Source organism: Apus apus, chromosome 5 (genome assembly GCF_020740795.1).
Source record: "Apus apus isolate bApuApu2 chromosome 5, bApuApu2.pri.cur, whole genome shotgun sequence".
In the NCBI taxonomy this organism is placed as follows: domain Eukaryota; kingdom Metazoa; phylum Chordata; class Aves; order Apodiformes; family Apodidae; genus Apus; species Apus apus.
Window position 1 is genome coordinate 12,553,762 of NC_067286.1, and position 22,794 is coordinate 12,576,555.

Here is a 22,794-nt window from a genome sequence, read left to right on the forward strand (position 1 = left end):
AATACAGCATGGCTTTGATGTTTAATGGCTTAAAAATAATGACTGCAAGCAGACTTACATTGATTTCATGATTTTTATGTTCTAAAAATTCAGAGCAATACAGCTGCATTAATGCAAAGTTTTAGCTGTTCCCAGAACTGCCCCAGTTTTTACGATAGGCAAACATTTTCTTCTAGCACCTAAGCTTAAGAACAGGATTGGAATGAAAAGTGAACCTAATGCTTATGAGAACAGACCAAAGCTGGCTGGCAAAAAAGCAGTATTGGGAGGAATAGGCAATAAAATATTCATACAAATGTCACTTATTAGCTCAATTTTTCCATTGCACTTCCAGGGCTATTCTTCAGCCAGATAAAACATAGCAGCATAGAGACTTCCATTTCAGAATTTGCATGTGTGCTCCTTCCCGTGCTTACTCATAGTGGGAAAATAGGTACTTTCATCACTGATGCCTTAAACATTTTGGGAATCAGCTACTCAGGATAGTAACTCGGTCCTGTCCCACTGGAGCAGGACACATCTGTTTAGTTTCAGCACCAAGACTTTCTGCCAACTGGAAGAGTACTCTTGGCTCTGGGGACATTTCTGTCAAATTAATTGCTTGCAACAATTTAACAAATTCAGAATTAATGCTTAACAGATTCAGCTAAACTTACTGTCAATCTAATGGTAATATGTTTTAATCTACTGCTAATTTGCCTAACATTTAGTAGCCAAATGGTGTGAACTCACTTCCAGTCTGACCTGACCTTCACTCACCATTCTTCCTTTTCTGCAGTTCCTCAACTTGGTTCAATCTTTCCTTCCTGAGCTTACACATGTGGCTAATGGTTGCACTCACTGAAAATACTGCTTATGCTGCTATGGCTTGAATATTGCCTTTGGCTGTCTTGTCTGTATTAACTGAAAAAGATCACCACCAGCAATGCTTCGTTACTCACGGTAACGGTGTTAGAAAAGCGTTTCAGAAACAAAGTTTGAGGTTCTGCTAGCTGGAAAGAACTAAATGTTGACAATCTCTTCTGGTATTACAAGCTTGTCTGTGACAAATGATTACAGTATTAAACCAACCATTCAGAACATAGAGCCTTTGATTTAGCTGTTGCATATATATGTGTGTGTGTATATGTACATATTCTCTTAGGAACAGAGTATTTTAAGAGTCATGTTCATAAATTCACACAATTCAAGCCTAGTCATTATTGTAAACACTTATGTTACTAAATACTCCCACTTTCTTAGAGTATCAAAACACCCCCACCAGATATTCAATACTGATCTAATAATATAGTGTGTAATTTACAGACAAAACAGTACTGGCATAATTTGTTTATTGTACTGTGAGCATCAGTATATTAGAGACAAAGAAAACATGACTTCCAGGACAAACAAAAAACCTGGATATTTAAAATTTTGCTCAGTATCAATCATGGAGAATCTATAAATTATCTGCTGGAATGTTTTCAGCTCAAAAGCTTGGCTTCTACAGTTACAGAACACTGAAGATTATAAGATGTTCTGGACCCCAAAAGCCACATACCTAAGGTTAAATTGTAAAAGACCTGAAAAGACATTAGGTAAAATTTATAAACTTGTTTTCTTCTGAGACAGATTGATCTTATCTCCGAGACTCAGGGCCATTCCCTGTAAGGATAAGAAAGAAGACACTCATGACACAAATATCAAAATAACTTTATCTATATTAAAATGGAAATTTCATATATAGAAATCTACAAAGTCAGTGGCATGGAAATGGAAGTATTTCAAACTGGTAATTTATTTAAATACATTATAGTGTACACCTTCTTGACACTAGGTAAAGGCTAGACGTACATATACTGTTGAAATAATTAAACTTAACTTTGAGCTTGCAACTGCTAAATCTGTTACCAATAGTAAAAAGGCAGGAAGCTAAGAAAAAAAAAAATATGCTTTTTGACCTCCCACCATTTGAAAGTATACTGCCACTAAAGAAATTAAAGTGTCAGCCCAGTTACTGAAATTCTGCTGTTGAAATCTTTACAATGACATCACATAAACTAAATGGTTTTGTTATTAGTGTGAAAATTCTCGGGCAGTTCTTTATTGCACACTGTTTAAAATATTTCTATTGGTACACTAGCTATTCTGTTTATTAAACAATTCCAAATTTTGTACTTCTTTTAGTCAGAAGGTAGAAGTTCTAAAATCCAAAGCAGCCATAGAATGGTTCTACTCAAAGTCTTTGGGTTTTCTTTTGTTGTTGTCTAAAAAGAACCAGCGAAAAGCAATTACATGCATAAAACTTCCTTGCTGTATGAATTTGAAATGTGTAATTAAGTAGGAAACAGATCATGGAACCTTGGGGAGCATTTGCTCTTTACTTAAAGCAAATCAAGTATACTATCCTATTTCCAGGCCCAAAGGCCTATTTTATAACACACTGGGACAGATTATGTGCAATGTGGTTTTAGGGTATGATTACATCTAACTTAAAAGCCATTTTTTCCTCACAAAATGCATATAAGATAGTTATTTAAAAACTAAGGCTGAAGTTTCTATAATCATCTTCTCTAAAAACTTTCACATTTACCTAATACTAGAAACTAACTGTCCTAGTTTGAACTCCTAACGAATTGCTGAACCTGAGTCAAACTGTGACAATAACTAACATCCAAAAATTCACAAGTTTTTTAAAGCGTTCAGTACATTTTTAAAAAAAGACAGGGAGAAACAGTGCTCTGAAGAGAAGCTGCATTACCTGACTCTTTGCACGGATCCGTATGTGGCCAGTGACAGGTGCCTCTGGGCCAAGATGAATTGGCTTTTCAATGCTGACATTTGCAAGTGCATCTTCCCCAAATATGGAACGTGCATAAAGATTGGCTGCCATAAAGCCACAATAACCAGAAAGTGCCTAGAAAAAGCACATTTGAACATCTTAGAAAGGCCAAAATACTTTAAACACATTTAAATTCATCCTATGCATAGCTAGGCATGTATCAGTATTTAACATTTAAACTTCTTTGCATAGAGTACTTCATAAATTTGAGAATCATGCAATGGGAAACCCTGGTGGCCTTTTTCTAAAATTAGCATTGAAAGATATGCAATCTTTAATATTCATGAAAATAAGGTAGGAAGGCATTTTATTATGTGATTTAATGAACAGCAAAATGGTAAAGAAGCTAAATAGTAGCAATGGCTACTATACCTATTTTGGCTACTATACATATATTAGCTGATAGCTATTTTATACATATTATATATTAAAAACAAATAGCTACGGTGTATGTATAAATATGTATTTTGCTTTACAACAAAATGGCTAAATTGGCAAAAGAAAGGTAAATTTTGACACAGAAGGAAGAACTGGAAGCTACCTGAAAACTCCTTGTATAAAAAGATATTGTTCCATCAAATCCATACTACAGCTTAGCTACTACAAATTAAAACAGACATTCTGATTTTCTAGCTGGACAAGAAACAAGTTGAAGTGATTAAGTGACACAGAATTTTGATAACATTACCTTACCTTTACTCATTTCAGAGCACTCATTTAAAAGCTTTGAGGCATTTGCACTATTTCAAATTGGAAACAAGTATCTCTAATAATATATATATAACAAATGCTAAACAAATTAAACCAAGTATGCCAATTAAAATGGTGACTAAAAGTCTTCCAGCAAATAGCTCACCTTCTCTGGAGTCAGGCATTTCATATTGGTTGACTTCAGTATGTGCTGCAAGTATTCATTCAGATCAATGATATTGGTATTCACTGTAACCTTGTGAAGAAGAGGGAAAAAATGGCATTTACTTTAATTAATATCTCAGGCATTTCTGCAAGCATCTCTTCTTCAGGGCCCCGTAAAGAAGATTACTGCTACACTTCTCCTCGAGGAACACCCCATCCAGTATTCTAGCTCCAAATCACGTTACATGGTGGCATACAAAGTCTTCACCTCCTGCCACACACTTGTTAAAGGGTGGGAATTCCATGCTATGACTATGGTTTCTAAAATGTGTCAGGTGAATATGATACTCTGCTGAACACCTAGACTCTCGGCAGCCAATAGCATACTTCTTGTCTGAACATAATTGACACACTGTCAGCACAAAAGACAATGATATCTAGTCAGAAAGCTTCCTTTAAGCAATGATAAAAATTACTCTTGTATTTCCCTTCTAGGAGCAAAGTTCTCTGGGCTGTGTCAGCTTCCTCATATTGAGGATTGTCATTCTTGTTTAAATTGCTTTTTAACACATCTTTTAGGAGTAGTTTACAAATTGCTGAGTCTTCACATATTATAAATTAAAACTAGTTGTTTAAAAGCTGCCTTTGAGGGAAGTTAAATCCACTCTCAAGTGAAAGCATGTAAATATATGTAGCAAACAAGGCTACTTTACTTGTGTAAAGTATGTCCCATTCTGTTTTAGTGTTCATATTCTGTTCTTAAAATTACCTTGCTCTGTTGCGCAAGATCTCCTTTAATCCCTTTTTCAACTAACAGTTTGGGCATCCTCCTGTATTACCTGAACCTAACATTTTGTTGGTCTTACATAGCATTCATAACCATTCTGTATGTTACAGCTGTATTGCAAAGTAATACAGTATAAGATGCTCCTGCCTATGGCAGGGGGGATGGATCTTTAAAAGGTCCTTTACAACCCAAAACATTCTATGATTTAAAAAAGAACTCCACAAACCAAAACAACAACAAAAAAAAACCCAGTGTAACTGAGAACTGGAGAGGCTAAGCAGCAGGACTAACACTGCAGTCTCAGCACGTATTGTACTTGTTGCTGTGTCACCTTCCAGCCAAAATACACAGCAATCACCATGCAACTTGGACACCTTCAGTATATGAGGCAAAGCTGAATGCACATACATCTTTTGTAAGAAAATACTAGTTAATGCATCACTAACCTTGTGAAACAGGTAAGATAATAAGAGAATGAGTTACTTGAGGCCAACATCTAGTGCAGATGTTGAATGAGGTTCATATCGTAAGATACAAGCTGATGTAGAAACAGAATTACACTTAATAAAAATGCCAAAGAAAATACAAAAAATAAAACTAACTTTGTTTTCCCACTCAAATTCTGCCCACATCTGTCTGAACTCTGCATCTGTACAAGAAGCAGGCTGGATGTAATCCATGATGTCAATGTGTATGTCACTGAGAACCACACAGTTCCTGTCGCTGGCTGCTCCAGAGACATCGTACACTGCAATAAAAAACACAAACCACACTGATGTTTAAAAAAAGTGAATTTGCACAGAATAAGAGTGCTCAGTTACCACCTGCCAGTTAATAACAGTCTCACTGCTTGCTCAGTCTCACTGCTGACCTCTGTCCTCTTCAAGATCTTTAACCAGTTGCCCCAGAACTTTGTGTTACGTGTGTTGGTCTTTTAGGCAAAGCTGTCTAGCTCACTTCAAATTCAGAGTCTTGGTTGCAAGATTAAGATACTTGGGTGCAAGTATCATGCTGACAATCATTCTAAAGGTAGCATACTCTACTATGATTTTAAGTAAAATCATTGTAAGTATGTAAGATTTAAGTAAAATCATGATTTTAAGTAAAAGGGACAGAAAAATTTTTAAAAATAAACACAAAATATTCATATATTGTAGACCACTTAATTTCCTCTTCCAGTATGAAATGTTTTAATTATTTTTGTGCTCATTAAGCAGGTCAGAAATGCTAGACATTAATACTAATTTTGCATACTGAATTGTTTACTTACCAATATTACCAAAAATTATTCCATTTTCTGTCGAAGCAACTTTGACATTAGCTTTAATGTTTGCAAAATCATGTGGAGCAAGTGTCAGAGGAGATGGTTTTTCCACAAGTTTCAAGTCACCTGTGTAAAGAAATCAGGAGACGGGGATCAGGGAACATTAACACTACACAGTGAGTTCAGCTTTTGGAATAAAATTTATTTTCTTGTCACTCAATTCTAAAATCTACAGAGTTGCACTAAATACTAGCATGAAGATATTGGTTGTTTGGTTGTTGTTTGGTGTTTTTACAGTTTGCTACCTGCAAGACAAAATAATTTATATTACATTAAAAATTTCAGTTAAATTATTAGTTTATTTACCCAAACCCCAATGAAAACAAATGTAATAACCACTGTAAATGGGCTTTAGGTTGAGTCTAGTATTAAGAGTTTTTACCATTCACAAAATGGTTAATTCTACCTTGTGTTTTAATCACTGACAACATAATACCAAATCCTAGTCAAGTGTCTAAAAATCAAAGTTCAACATCCAGTATTACGTGCACTAAGCTATTTATAAACAGGGCAAAGTATCACCTTGATTTTGAATGCAATTGCTCCCAGGAAAGAGTAAGAGATGTATTTTCCCTAATGCTTTAGTAAGCAATTATAAAAGAATCCTTAGCTCCATCAAACTGATCAATTTGAGAACACAGCACAACCAGCAAAAGCTCTACACACAAGAATGATGAATGAAGTAAGTTTTCACAATATATCAGAAGACACCAACTGGGAAAATATAGAATGACTTTACTGAGAAAATGACAACCTATTAAATAATATCTTAGTTTTATTAATCGCCATCATTAGTCTGATCAGATAATTTACAAAAGATCAGGAAGAGGATTATTCACCTCCAGTCATATTTACATCAATTAAATGTCTATAACCTGCATTCTCCTAGTATGCTGTAAACTTATTTCAATTCCTGTCTGCCAAACCAGAAAACAACTACTAGGAAATTGGTCACTGTTCTTGGATGATCTGCTTCAGTCCCTCCCCTACAGAAGTCGATGAAGCCTCAGCATTGTTCAAACAAATGTCTGGTTCAGCTGTAGGCACAGGGAATGAATTCTGCTGAGTAAATGCAGTATTTAAGTACTTTTGGTTGAGTGCAGGAACCATGTAGGGCAGATAGCTTTCTGTTGCCTGACATTTCCTTCATATCAGTTTGGATTTTGTCCTCTTTCACTATGCAAAGAGCACAATAGGGAATAAGTATAAAAAAAACCCTCTTCATATTTCAGAAGAAAGGAGGAGAGGAAATGGAATGCTATTTTTCTAGGGAAAAAAGCATGAAAAAGTTCAAAATCTGACTACTGTTTACATCATCAGATAGTATTATCAAAGTCAGTAGATACAAGTCTTCCACTTTTTGGAAGAAAAAAAAGCATTTTCTGGCATTAATAAACATCCTGTCAAAATGGCAACTTGCTAACACAAATCTGTCAGAAATTAGAAGTGTTTCAGAAACTCCATACAACTCGGTGCCCATGCCCAGTACCTCACTGCTGCCCAACAGTTGCTTTGTTTCCCCCAGCACCCCTTACCTAGTGTGGCTAGTTCCAGAGTGCAGTTCTGCAGAGTGTCACTGGTTTGGTTGACCACAAGCACATCCAGCACGATGTCATACTGATTGACGTGGACATAGGCTTCTGCATAAACAGGGTCTGAGAAACCTGTCAGTTGAGTAACCTGTGAAAGAAAAGAGTTCAAGGTATTCCCCTTCTCCTAAACCAGTTTAAAACATGGAATTCTGTCAAACAATGATAAAAGTTAAGAATAAGGTACAATTCAATTCACTGCTCTTTAATATGAGCCTCCAAATCAAACAGGTGTGCAAAGAGCTTTTGATTCCATAGAACTAACTTGCTAGTAAGAAAAAAAAAAAAAATTGGAAAAAACACTGAACAATCATCACAAGTTTTGTCTAGAAAATAGTACTTAGAGAAGTTGTGATGCTTAGAAAATTTAAAGTTCATGCGTAAATCTTCCAAAATAAACAGATGTCACCAGTTTATAGCTAAGCACAGTGACTGTCCTTATTACACATACACACGAATTTAACTGCATCCTTCCTTGACATGTCCTTTTGCATACACACTACAATTATAAACCTTTCCAGATGAAATGTATTCTGAAATCATATAAGTTCCTAAAATATGGACTGTAATGCCATTTATTCTCAAAAAGATCAGCAGGACAAAGAAATACTGATTTAAAATGAAAAGGTAACTTTAAACAGTAAAAAGAATTCATGATGGCTATTATGGAATAAAAGTCTGGTTTTTTTAACCCTAACTAAACTATTGAATCAAGAGATTTCTTCTGTTTGTACCTTCTCTGCATTCTCCAAGTCTCTTACTTATTCTTCCCCTCCCATGTGAAGAAGGTAGCAACTTTAGACACAAGTGCTTTTATCTTTTTCCTGATCCTAATCAGAAGATACCTGAGTCATTCCAACCAACCAGGATAGCCTGGCTCATCAGTTCCAGCCTGCAATTCCCAAAGCTGATCCTGTGTGTAAGCAGCACCAACTGTGTAAAATTGAAACACTATCACATTACCTTATTAAGTTTGGATGCAAGAGGATCAGCAGCCTCTTTCCTCTGTGTGTTTCCCATTGCTGCAAGAAGGCTCAGCTGAAACTGGTCTTCTTTTGAGCTCATTTCATTTTTAGCAGTCAGCTGCATGAAGGAAATGGGATCATCTGGCTGAACTGTCACGTTCCTCTTCTCAGATTCTTTCTGCAGGAAGAGAAATATCCAAGAATTCATTATGAATTCCATTCCTTAGAGCAGAGCCACTATCAAATAATGGCTGACTTACACACAGTCAAACGATGACATTTCTGGGACTTGTTTGGATGTGAGCATCCATTAAAAGAACTAAGCATTTATGGTTACACACTTGTAGTAGCTCACCTTCTGGGAAAGTTTCTCCTCTTCGAGCTTGGCTGACAGCATATGAGAGAGGGACTGCCTGCATTCTTTGTTGAAAATATCATTCATGAGAGGAGAACATTCTGACAAAACTTTCAGGCACAAGGAAATACGATCCACATCATCATCTGTAATTGGCTTCTTGGGAAGGGAGGACTTTCCCAAATGCAGAATAGTGGCCATCAGCAGCATAGCTTCAGAAATGAAGGACTGAGAAGCAGGACAAAGTAAAGAGAATTGAAGGAGGTTACTGCATTCCACACACCTTTACAGAAATGTCTATTTCTGATTTAAAAAACATACACATTAATCTGTTCAGAAATTTCATTATTTGGTTACTTATTTTTTAGTACTTATTGTCTAGAAACCAAGACTGTCTAGATAGAGTGGCTGGAAAGCAGTAGGCCCTGTTTGTGACCCAAATTATCATTATTACCCAATCTTGTAACCAGCACTTCATTTTGGACTTAGCCCGTTCCGAATCTGTTTAAAAGAGACAACAACCAGCTCTTCTTTGCATCTACAGTGTAAATAGAGTAGGTGACTTACATTTTGCTTCTTCTTTTCCTGCACTAGCGACACATATCGTAAAGCAATTTTAGTTAAAGTTGTAGCAAGAGAAGCTGCAACAAAGAAATCTCCATCAAGCAGGAATCCTCGTAACGGAGGTCTGCAAAGACAAATGATAATCAGAAAACTAGTTTTGGACAACACCCTTTAGCCTACTTATCTTCTTATATTAACATTCATACTGTACAAATAAAACCAGCTTGAAAGATCTCAGAAGTCTTTTTTATCCCCCTCCAGAAGCAATTTTCCAGATACAGAGATGTTCACAAGTCACATAGGCATTTCCACACAGAAGTGAAGTGGAAAATGTAAGGACTAATAATTTCATTGTAGCTCTAGGATGATGCCTAGTCAAAATGAAGTAGCCCTACTGCAGTAATTAAGGAAATGTAAAAATTGTTCTAGCTACCAAGGAAATAAACTATCACAAGTAATAAACAGTGCAAGATGATAAAGAAAAAAAAAAGGCTTAATCTAAAGGCAACACATTAGTTAATTAAAATTGTGAGGGGTCTTATGTATGAATTGTAAAGAATCAAGTAGAATTTAGGAAACAATAATTAATAATGTCCTATTTGATATGCAGTAAGTTTTGATTACAAACCCAAAGCAATTGGGCAACTTCCTATCAGACACCACCTACTTGGAATAATCCTTTAAAACAGGGCACTACCTCAACCACTAAACTCTGTATGAGAGAGAATACCATTAAAAAAAATAAATAACCTAGTCACTCCTGGCCTCATATGAAATCTCAGATACCTGTCTTCCTCCTTTTTGGCAGGTCGGGAACTACTGAGAGCGCTCTGTGTTGCGTAAGTGCCCATCTCTGTCACCAATTTTTGAGCTGGGCCCACAGACACCTCTTCTTCAGGTTTTAGCTCACCAGCTTCTTTCTTGATTTCTGATTCTACTATTGGGATCTAGAAACAAACAGGAAAACCATTCTTAAAATTAATATTAAAAGGATACTTCTTTCTACAGAAGGTTTTAATAAACATTATCTGCATTAAAGTTTTTATAAGCAAAAGATCAGTTAACGTGCCACAGTTTTGAGAGAATTTGAGGAGACACACATATGTTCAAATACATACAGAAGTCTCCTACCAATGCACAAAGCTCACACTGTACAGATTGTCTTAGAACAACCCAGACTTAAGGCACTCTTCATTTGCTAGTGGATATAATTAAAATATATTTTAAAGCTGCCATAATTTTCTGAAATAAGCATTTCTCAACTAACAACTATCATTTATTCTCAGTCTATGCTGGCTTCAGGTACGCTACTTAAAACAAATGCAAAACCCTAACTAGTTTTTACTTTAGATTTCTTGTGCACATTATATATCACAAGTGCTCAAAGCCTTGTTACATCTTACCTGATTTTAAGAAATGTATCTTTTTCTTAGAAAAAACACTGCGTAACAGTAAGTAACACAGAGATGGCCTAAAGAAGTAAACACACCTCTCCAAGCGATCTGCGAACTTCCGTCATTACGCTTTGTATATCCTCCTTTGTGCTGCAATATTCTCCAAGGATCCATAAAGCTCCTCGATAAATCCTAGACAAAACCAGTAACTTAAGTCATCCCTTTATGATATACTCCAACAAGCATCAAGGGAAGTGATTTATGGTCAGGTGGTAAAGACCAACCTTGACAAATTCAACAGGACATGCCTGACAGAAAGCAAGTTTGACCAAGAACAACCATCCTTTCAGCCTTAGTAAACTAATGAACAGATTTATCAGATGAGTTATATTCTCTGGTACAAATTTATTCCCATCTGTGTTACTCTTGATATTCACAAAATTAAACTTCATTATTATCATTATCCTGTATGTGAATAAAGTCAGCTTTATCCAATTAAGTGAGACAACCTAACTCTTCCTTCACACAGCAGAAAAAACAAAAACAAGAACGTGAATGAAGATCAAAGAAAAAATAGCAAAGATTGAGAGTTGGTTTTTTCCCTACTTAATGAAATGGTGATAGAGGTAGGATTCAATTTCCTGTGCATTGGAAGAATGGCAGAGTAGTGCCTTGATACACAGAAGTTCTCATATAACTTAACTTTTGCAGATCCATCAGAAAATCAAGTTTTTAGAACCCTGAAAGGTACCAAAGAAGCTTAATGGATTGCAAAGCCTGGTCTATGTTAGAATGCATTTTCTAATAAAGTACAGTATTTCTAGCTGCCTACACGTGCAAATTCCTGCTACAATAATCCTTTAGCAACTGTTTTATAAAATATAAAACTTTAGAGTTGGCTTTCGTCAACAACGCTACCTCCTAGCAAGTGGAAATACTATTATCAATTGCATCATAAAAATGAAATTTTAATTTACTTTCTTCATTCAGTGCAACAAGTCCCCACTGTATGACTTGTACAAGTGGGCAATAAGGAAGCTGCTTAGAGGTAGCATCTACCTGTAAAATATCTCAGCTTCAGTAATTCTTGTGTGGGTTGCAAGGATTTTGGTACATACTGAATTACAATATATATTCAATGCAAATGAACCACAGGGTAGCCCAGTGTCTGTCTGATACCACATTTTGGACTCACTTGACAGATTTAATAGCATGAAAGACTTCAAGCATCTTCTCAACAATGAGAGGTCTGAGGTTATCAAATCGCTGGATCGCTTCCCGCACAAACTCCAAGACGTCAGCAGCTGCGGCTTCATTATTATCACTAAGGAACTCCATCAGCTAGCATGGAAGAGTGAATATGAGCACAAAGAGCAGCACAGCTAAGTCTGTACAATAGCATTTTCCTTCTACATTCAGAAAAATTAACTGCATGTATATCTGCCATTATACAAAGCTGAAGTCAAACTTAAGTACATTCCAATCAATTACCTAATATCATAATCCCAAAACTGTTTCTCTAACGATACAAATTATTGCACTTTTAAGTAAAGGTATCCTGAGCTCATGTTCTTCAAAAATATTTTAAAATAAAGTCTCAGAAGACAAATAATTAAAGCATGAAAAGTCCTTTATGTTTAGTTCTGGGCCCCTCACTTCAAGAAAGACAGTGAGGTGCTGGACCAGGTCCAGGGGAGAGCAATGAGGCTGGTGAACAGACTAGGGGGAAAGCCTTACGAGGAAAGGCTGAGAGAGCTGGGGTTGTTTAGCCTGGAGGAGACTTTATCTCTATAACTCTACTCTCTACAACTACCTGACGGGAGGCTATAGTCAGGTAGGGGTCAGGCTCTTCTCCCAGGCAACTAGTGACAGGACGAGAGGGCATGGCCTGAAGCTGCGCCAGGGGAGGGTTAGGTTGGATATCAGGAAGCATTTGCTCATGCAAAGGGTGATCAGACATTGGAATGGACTTCTCAGGGAAGTGGTGGAGTCACCATCCCTGGAGGTATTTAAGGGAAGACTGGATGTTGCACTTATAGTCATGGTCTAGCCGATATGGTGGCGTTAGGTCATAGGTTGAACTTGATGATCTCAGAGGTCTTTTCCAGTCTCAGTAATTCCAAGATGGTGTGATTTGTGTGAAGCCACTATTAGAAATACCTCAGCTTCAGTTATGTTCTAGCTACCTGGAGAATATTTAATGACAATATAATTAATGTCAATATAAGGACGATATAATTAAACATTTGCATACCACTGGAATAACATTTGCAGCCATATCTGGGAACCGAACGCTACAGGAATGCAATGTACGAACAAGCAGTTGTCTGTACTTGTCTGTATCCTCATGCTCTGTCACATTATTAGTTTTAATCACTTCCTTCTTCAGAACAATCACAAGCTGCAGAAAAGATCAAATAAAATTGAAGAAAGTCCCACTTTTTCCCAAGAAAAAACAACATAAAAATGTAATGAAACAAAAATAAGACATGTTTTACCTCCTCCACATTTCTTGAAGAGACAAGATCCAGAGCTAGTTGAAGGGTTTTTTTGCGCACTTCTAGATCTGGGGTACTCAACACTCTGAGGATGTCCATGACTAGATCCTGAAACAACAACAAAATAACTACTTTGTTGCTTTAAATTACTTCCTTTTCATACAATTCTAATTTTCAGTCTTCAATGATTCGCAGACTTTCTGGATACATCATGTTTTAACTAATGACAAACAAGCAAGATATCCCAGACATTAGGAACTTCACAGTGTTCATTTAATAGATTCTAGATCTACATAAAACTCTACCATGTAGAGCTATGTTATCAAATCTTAAACCAAGACAGCATTTGCCACTGTTAATTTTTATACAGACAATAAAAGCAGCAAGTCATAAACATAAAAAGTCCATCAAATATGTTTTTACCAAAAAAAATATGAAGAGAAGATTTAAACTTCAGAAGTTCAGTTTTCCATACATCCCAAGACTGAAGTTTCATTTAGGAAAAAAAGCCTTCAGTAAGCTTTCAGGGAAGGAGACAGCTCACATACCTGCAGCACACGTTCATGGGAAGGATGCTCCTTTAATTCAATCAACCGATCCAAAACAATCAATTTCACGTTATTATCACTTTCTTTAATAATCAAATCTATGTAGCACTGGGCAGCTGCCTGAAATTAAAAGGATCAAAAACATTTTTTAAGTAATGAAGAGGAGAAACTGGCAAATTTCTGAGAGAAATTCAGGAAAAGACACCTTCTACATTACTGGTAAATCAAATACTCAAAGAGCTGGCCCAGAAATGAACCTGGTAACAGTCTTTAAAACTTACTGGTCTACTGTAAACATCAATTCCACTACCATGTTACAAAAATTGCACAGGAAGGCTCACAATGGCATCAGTTCACAATACACAGGATTGATTTCAAATTCAAAGAATGTCATAATGAGATAAATTTCCTGGCAAGCTTTGGCTCAGCTCTGTACAGAACAGGGCATGAGAACTGATTTAAAACAGGCACCAGAGTTAACTCATATAGCTATGGTTTTAATGACAGCTTCTATGAACAATATTCCTATTTTAAAAAATTACTACACTGAAGCAAGAATGTTGGAATTAATACTCCTCCTGATCTTTTGAAACTACTATTTCAATGCTTTAAATCTAGACTTGCATATTCTATTTTTGAAATTTCTATACAAGTTCAAGATTTCTGTGTGAACTTAAATCATTAGCTGTACAAACATAAATATAGGTACCCAAGGTCAATTAGCAATCAATGTAAATTTTCAGTGCCTTATGTTTCCACCCTAGTCTAAAAAAAGTAATATTAATGAGTAAAGAAAGTAATTAAACCTCTGCAAATCTTCAACTTTAGTCTGCTTTGCTAAGTATGCCAAGAAGATTGCAGGCTGGTACTGACTATTGTTGAACAGATTGCACAGTATTCAGGCCTGTCCCCTACCAGAGTGACAGGTATGCAAAATAAAGTCTCAGTCTTTTTTTGTACACAAAAAAATTTAAGAAATATTTTAAGACAGTGTTTCACATGTGAAGCAACCCATATTACTAAAGCCTTCCCTCTTTCTAAGTATCGACATACAGAGCACTCAGTATTCATTCCAGTGCACTAAAATCTACCAAAACATCTGAAAACTTCCCTTTTATACCTTGATTGCTGTTGGTGCACTGGAGAGTGTAACTAGAGTACCTGCAGCTTCATATTTCACAGCAGGACTCGATGATTGCAGCAAGTTGTAGATGCAGCGAATAAAGCGAGCTCTCTCGGAGGGATTCGCGTGACAGACCTAGATGTGGAGAAAAATGTGTGGATGGCAGATACAGGGAGAAAACCCCAACAATTGTATAGTGTAACTGCTGCATTATCTTACAAGGAGAAAATTTAACAAAAGGTGACAGCCCTTTCTGGGGATAAAACGTCACAGCTGTAATAATCTAATTACAGAAGCTATTAAAAAGCCATTATTGACAATTCTATGCGACACTACAATGTCTTAAATCTCAGATGGAAAGGAAAGGCATGGCCTCTAATTAGCTTCTGGAACAGATGCCCTGCTCAGGTCCACGAAGAACAGTCTGACAACACACAGGTCCACAGTAAATCAGGTGAGACATTGCTCTATTCAGTGCACACTTGAGCGCATTGTTTCAAGAGACAAACTGAGCTCTACTAAAGAATGACATATTCCTGACATGGACTAAATGCTAGCTATAATGCCTTTTCCAGCAGCATTTTAAAGATAAGCCTAATATAATCCCAACATGTACATTTATTTTAAATGCAACACAACATTTCCCTTTTACCTTATAAATCAGTTCAACAATAACCAACTGCAGGATGTCACCAAATGTCTGGACTTGGTCAATACAGGTACTCAGATAATCCAAAGCTCGATCCTATACAAATAAAACAAGGTACTTACTCACTCAGCTACATTTTCAATCTAAATACATTTTAAAAATCAAAACACAGAACAGCATATTTAAAATAATTTATGAAAACACTGTCAATCTGAAGAGCAAATGAATCCATTCTGCCTACAGAAAGCAAAAACAGAGACAAAACTAATCAAGCGCAAAAGGCAATTGACTGTAGAGCAAATAATCCAAAATGCTAAACAGAAATGGCCATTTTTTTCTCATGTGACTACAAAAGCTATAAAACGGTAGGTGATGGAACACTTATTAATCTGGTTAAGCTCACTTGGCAAACCTAAAATGAAAACAGCACTAAAGATACATTTTAACTTCTTCAGTTACCCACAAATGGGTTAACATTACCATATAAGGTTTTTTGTTATTATAAACAGTTTATACTAACAACAAACTACTGGCTAGTTACCTATCACATTTACAAGTATTTAAAACAAGCAAGTTTGAAAACAAGTATCCTTACCTGATCCGCATGAATTAGCATCATAAATGCATTTCTTTTGCAGCTTGCATCTTTCTCATTCACCAAGAAGTCATGGATCAATTCAGGAGCATCAGGTATAAGATGCTCAAAATTTCTTTAGAAAAATCATAATAAAAAGAACCTTAGAATCTGGGGGCTAAGTGCATATCTTAAAGACCAGCATTTCCAAAAATTCAAAAAGTGTAAAACAGTGATACATAGCTTCAGTGTAGCTATTTGAAACTGAACAGACTCAAGGAGCTTTAAAAAGTTATCGTGACAGCCAAAACATTACCTCATCAATTATTTCACCTTAATAGTAACCTTCAGCCACACGGTTCAGGTAACAACTGCAATAATTTTTAGTACATGAAGAATATCTCACTTCAAATATATGCATATTCCTGCAAGGCTTTTTCTATATTTATGGTTGCAGACAATGATTACTATTAATAACATTTAGATGATTAACAAGGTATCTGCCTATACAAATGAACCTGCAATACAAGGACCTCAGCCATACTTGAGAAAGTAGCAGCAGTACCTTTTGCTTTTCCAAAGAAGTCCATTAGATATGAGGAGAAAAAGCAAGCAAACAAACCAACCAACCCCTAAACACCACACCAGCGATGGATATATATTTAGGACACCTCAAAAAACTATCTAGATCACCAAAGCTAGCCTTGGTCTCCTGCATCCACAACACTGAATGGTTTCTGGCATTTACCTATAAATGGTGTAAATGGCAAGCACTGCATTTCTGCGCACGTAGCTGTGGCGATGCTCCAGGCAGGCCCGGATGGCTGGCATCAAGGGCTCCAACAATTCTGCTTCTTTCAACTTACAGAGGAAGCGGAGAGTTGAGCCTCGGATAAATTCATTTGGGTGCTGAAGATCCTAAAATCAACAAGAAACATATCTGAAATGCCACAATTCTACCTAATCGTTAAGCTCAGATGAATGCACTTGCCAGCCTTTTCCCACACTCAGCTTTCCCACGGTACAAGTTCAGAACATCCACGACACCTCCCTATCTTCTCATGAAATGCCTACTTAAAACACTGCTGTCTTGCAGTATTTGAAAATGTGTATTTCTCTGTATTAAAACTTACAAATCCTGGTGTGTGTGTGTGTGGGGGGGGGTGTTAGTTCTGCATTGTGTTTCCTTTGACTACTAGGGCTGTGAAAGCTCAGCCTGCAAGAATTCCTGCACACTGGATACTACCCTCTAGTGTATGTTAGTTCATCTACTTCTGACCCATTCCCAAGAAAGTTGAGGGATGTTATTATCTTTGTGAAGGAGTGTCCCAAATACAAAATGAAGAAGCCATTCCAAAACCAGTGTCCTTTTATGACTCATGGCCTGTCCCAAGACACTATGAAGATGGTAACTAGGTTACCCCTCATCTCTGAGGTTCACCAACTTGGAAACAAAGAGCACTACATTTTTCTTAAGTCTTAATAGTACAAGAATACATAAAAACTCCTTGGTAGTAGGTCTGTTGATTATCTACAGTTATCCAGCTCTGAAGCACTGAGACATAATGGTTAGGAAGGAAACAATGAGCATAAGCCATTTTTATATTTATTAAGTATCACAAAATTCCATACTTTTCTATAAAGATCTAATACAGGAACATAAGCAATGAAATGAGTGGGCTACCTTTCTGTATGCATCGCATACAAGGATCATTTCCTGCAGAAGTCTGCCATCTGGAGTGGTCTTTGGCACAATCTCCCAAAAGACAAGCAGCAGCTTTTTGATGGTATGATCTTGGAGAGGCAGTACAAAGCGTATGATGGTCATCAGAAGCCCAGGGAGTTTTTCACCATTCAAAATCATAATGATTACTTTCTTCAAGGCCTCCGTCTTCAACTTGACATCTCCTTTTTCTAGAGGTGGAGGAAATGAAATCAGGAAGGCTGACATTAATAGGAATTCTGCTCTTCAGTGTCAGAAGACACAAACCCCCTTTGAAGGAATGCAATACAAGCAAACCAATAAAATTCACACCCTTATTTCTACTGAAAGGATAAAGAAGAAGCAAAAGATATTTAAAGGATAAGCATGGACTTCAGACTTCATTCTGGGATCAACTTACTGGAATTAACAGAGTTCAACACATTTCATGACTATTCAAATGCTTAAATGTAAACAGCCTTTTATACCAGGATACTGCAAGGCACTCTGATGTCATACATAAACTAAATACTAATACTGCCATCTCTGCCAGCAAAATACAGCAGTGCACTGAACAAGTGATAAGACAACTTAAGCTGCCTGAGCCCAAACAGGTAGTAGGTCAAACAGAACAAGAGGAAAATAATTCAAATTTCTGCACAGCCTGGGGAGACTAAAAGAGAAAAAAACAAAACACAAATACAAATAAGTTTCTCAAAACACATCAAACAGAGGAATGTGCATATTTCAAAAAACAAGAGAATAAATAAACAGCAAATTGACTTGTTTGAGTTTATAAAACGTAAAGAAAATTCTAAGAAAGGCCCAGTGAGAGAACTGGAGAATAGTTTGGGTAAGATGAATTATCCTTCAAATCATTGTCCATTACTTGCCTAGGTCATTTTTCAAGCTGATTTCAGAAGGTGGTTCTGAATCCATTGGAACATTGATCAAGGTGTAACACACGTTCTCTGCAGCTGTCATGGTTCTTGGGTACAAGTCTTCCCAGTAGAAGAATTATTATGGCACAAATATCAGACAACCTAAAAAGCAAGAAACAAAGCCATCCCAAATTTAAGAGATTTTGTTAGTACACAGTATAAAATTGTTCCCTAAACTGACTTAATGATTTGAAGGGATTGCTGTTGTTTTTGAGAAGCCACATTCAAAAGCCTTCTCAAATTTCTGTTACTCTAAAATAATTCTGTTAATACCAAAAAATGAAAGCTGAAATTTCCCGAAGACAAAAAAAATTAATAAAAAAAATGAAACAAATCTTTCCAATACTTAGGCACAGTCAGAGACATCAGAAGTGTACAGGCACCTGTTTGCAGCTGAATGAATGCAGCAGCTTTTCCCTCATCTACTCAACCACCCAGCCCCCACTATATATTCCCACCATCTTCCCTGCAGTCCTGTGCCCCTCTCCAGGTGAACTGACCAAACTGCCAAATCAGCAGGAAAACACTGCAGGGAATAAATAAATAAATAAAAGGAAGCCTTTTTTACTTGTTTAACAAGTTGTATTAGCCTATGAAGAAATCTTTGAAGATGAGCATGTGAGCCAACACAGCAGAAGTAAAGGATGGGAGAAAAGACAGCATGGTGGAGGGGGAAGCAAGACTGCCCTTTTACTTGCCAAGGATTCTCAGACCAATTCCACTCTAACTGCTCCACTAGACACGAATGTGCAAAGCAAGCGTTTTGATAGGTAAAAGTATGATGAAGCTACAGATCTGTCAAAGCTGCTCTGTGACTGACAGGTAACAAAATCAGTAATTGAGCTCAGTCCTCATTCTCATGTTTCTTGCTTTTTTATATGGTAAGACACATAGGATCAAATCAAGCTTTTAATTCCATTTCTTAAATAATGAAAAATGCTCAAGTTTGAGCTTGCTCAGTTAATGCTATGATACCACCTGACATGTAAAGAAAATTAGCTTTTATTACATGAGCCATTTTGTATTTTCTACAGAAAATATGTCAAAAAAATACAGAAAAATTACTTTCTCTGTGCTTTTATTGCTACTGATTTTCTGGAAGTCTTACACTGAGTTTAACAAATCATTAAAACAAGGAAGATGCCTTTTTATTTTAAATTACGGTACTGCACAACAGTCAAACAGTATGTAAATGCACACTTGTTTTTATATAATTATTATTAGTAACTAATAATAGAGCCAACAAAACTAAACCAAATCATCCCCATCAAAGGTTGTGATTTACATAAAGATGAAAACACTAAACTCTCCAAATTAAGGATATGGCTTGATGTCCAACTGGAGGCCAGTGACAAGTGTCACTGCTTGGGGGCCTGTACTCAAACCAGTGCTGTTTAACATCTTTGCCAGCAACATGGACAGTGGGACTGAGTGCACCCTCAGCAAGTTGGCTGATGACAGCAAGCTGTGTGGTGAAGTCGACACACTGGAGTGAAGGGATGCCATCCAGAAGGACCTAGACAGGCTGAGAGTTGGGCCCTTGCCAACCTCAGAAGTTTAACAGGGCCAAGTGCAAGGGCCTGCATGTAGGCTGGGGCAATCCCAAGCACAAATAAAGGCTGGGCAGAGAATGGACTGAGAACAGTCCCGAGGAGGACTTGGGGGTGTTGATTGATGAGAAGCTCAACATGAGCCAGCAATGTGCACTTGCAGCCCAGAAAGCCAACTGTGTTCTGAGCTGCATCAAAAGAAGTGTGACCAGAGGGTCAAGGGAGGTGATTCTCCCCCTCTACTCTGCCCTCATGAGACCCTACCTGGAGTACTGCATCCAGTTCTGGAGCACTGCATCCAGTTCTGGAGCTCCCAACACAAGAAGGACATGAAGCTGTTGAAGCAATTCCAGAGAAGGGCTGCAAAAATAACAAAAGGGCTGGAGCACCTTTCCTATGAAGACAGGCTGAGAGAGTTGGGGTTGTTCAGCCTGGGAAAGGAAAGGCCCTGGGGATACCTTATAGCACCTCCGAGTACCTGAAGGGGCTGCAGGAAAGCTGAGGAGGGACTGTTAGCAAGGGCTTGTAGTGGTAGGATGAGGGGTAATGGCTTTAAACTGAAAAGACAGTAGATTTCGGTTAGACACTAAGAAGAAATTTTTTGTGTGATAGTGGTGAGACACTGGAACAGGTTCTCTAGGGAAGCTGTGGATGCCCCTTCCCTGGAAGTGTTCACAGACAGGTTGGAGGGAAGAACCTGGTCTAGTGGGAGGTGTCCCTGCACATGCAGGGGGGTTGGAACTAGATGATCTTTAAGGTCCCTTCCAACACAAACTATTCTATGATTCTATTCTGTACTTTCATGGCAGATTACTTTTTCTCTAAGTTGAATGATCTTGAGCAGGGCCTTGTCTCCACGACAAAGTTTTCAGTAACAAGCGAGTTTAAGACTGGGGGTGCCAGCTCATAGCTCACATCACCTCTTTTATCTGTACAGAAACTTTTGAGACGCACACCCTGTAAACTCTCTTATCCTACTTTATTTTTGAAGCCATAAGAAAAACAAGCAAAATGCAACAGACCACCAAACCCCAATCTCCAGCCTAATTAAAAGCAGCACCCCACAAACAGCTCTGAGGAAAGAAAGGAAAGGTGGGACATGGAGTTGTAGCATTTAAAGGAACGGCTGAGATGCTACACAAGCTAGTACTGGGTTCAAAGTCCCTCTTCTCATGAAATGGGCACCTAGAGAATCTCAGGCTGAATAGTGAGGCAAGTTGTTGTAACTTGGGCTGTAGCTTCTTTTTACACAAGAAAACACCACAACTACAACAGAACTGTGACTAATACCGCCCCAAAATAATTACAACACCCTGAAAACAAAACACCTGTCATGAATACTACTTTTTAAGGATTAAATTCCTCAGCCTCACTGTTTACAAACATGTACATAGACAACTCCTGCTCATTTTTAGAAGTATGATTGTTTTCTTGCCTCAGCAAGAGCTTTTTTTCATACTTTTTCCATACTGTCACCCAGAACTCCTGCCTCAAAACCCTGCAGCTAGAATCTTCATCTCTGATAATGACTTACAGATACCATAAAGCAGCTCTTTGTGAAAAGTAAGTCTCTTTATGTGTGTAAAGATCTCAACTGCAGAAATACTCAAAAACCACAGCCAAACAGATCACTGATGCATGAAAACATGGAGTATATTTTAGCATCTCAAAAGCAGCAGTGAAAAACAACTCTCCTGAAATGCAAAACTGGGAGACTTAGCAGGGAGAAACATAACCAGGTCTTCCTCCCTGCAAGGCACTAAGCCATGAAATCACAATTCAGTTTTACAGAGAACACCCTCAGGCACAGCAGTACATACGGCTCCTTCAGCACCTGAAACTTTTGAGTACCTGTAGATGGAAATTTAAAGTTACCAGGTTTATACACACAGGAAGACAAACAGCCATGATTGCTCTCCAGCTATGCCTTGAGATCCTCTTGAACCAAAACCCTATAAAATCATCATTTCATTGATGCATGACCTACGATATATAATGAACACCTTTTATTAAAAAACCTCGAATAAATGCATAGCCAGTTGAAGGAGATTTCTCTCTTAATTTTCCAGGCGACTACTTTTAGCTAAAAATGCCAGGCGTCTCGAGCAACGAGCTACAACTTCACACATTTCTATGCCACCGTTTGCCCGCCATTCCCCAGGACATATTCTGACCCACAAGAGAGCAACACCGCAGCCCCTCTCCGCCACAGCGGCACCCGAAGAAGCGAGGCGGCCCTCAGCCCCACCGGCTCGTGTTCCCCCAGCAGCGGTACCCGGGGCTCCCCTCAGCTGCCCACCAGGAAGATGCCCGCGGCGCAGTGAGGCCTCGGGCCTGCGGGGCCGGTCAGACCGGCCCCCCCGCTACAGCCCCCGCTGCAGCCCCCACCGCCCCGCACCCCTCTCCCCCGGCCAGGCCACTGCTCCCCAGACGCAAGGCTCCGTACCCGGCGGCTCCGCGGCCCCGGCGGCTCGAGTCGGGCCCGAAGGGCTCTCCCTGCCCGCGGCGCTGCGGCGATGGCTGACGTGGAGCCCAGCCCTGCCCAGGCCACATCG

At 38.1% G+C, this 22,794-nt stretch overlaps 1 protein-coding gene across 1 annotated transcript; it reads right to left on the reverse strand.

The window, feature by feature from the left end:
- Positions 1 to 1,314: 1,314 nt before the first annotated feature.
- Positions 1,315 to 22,794, reverse strand: COPB1 (COPI coat complex subunit beta 1). The gene is made up of 22 exons (XM_051620910.1): positions 22,686 to 22,794; positions 18,642 to 18,791; positions 17,731 to 17,960; positions 16,795 to 16,964; positions 16,068 to 16,182; positions 15,476 to 15,568; positions 14,821 to 14,958; positions 13,701 to 13,820; positions 13,153 to 13,260; positions 12,909 to 13,055; positions 11,850 to 11,995; positions 10,750 to 10,846; positions 10,047 to 10,207; positions 9,264 to 9,384; positions 8,697 to 8,924; positions 8,340 to 8,519; positions 7,323 to 7,467; positions 5,734 to 5,853; positions 5,066 to 5,211; positions 3,678 to 3,767; positions 2,741 to 2,896; positions 1,315 to 1,644 (listed from the first exon to the last, which is right to left on the reverse strand). Exons 2-22 carry the CDS (start codon positions 18,730 to 18,732, stop codon positions 1,585 to 1,587), a joined length of 2,862 nt encoding a protein of 953 aa, XP_051476870.1. The 5' UTR covers positions 18,733 to 18,791; positions 22,686 to 22,794; the 3' UTR covers positions 1,315 to 1,584.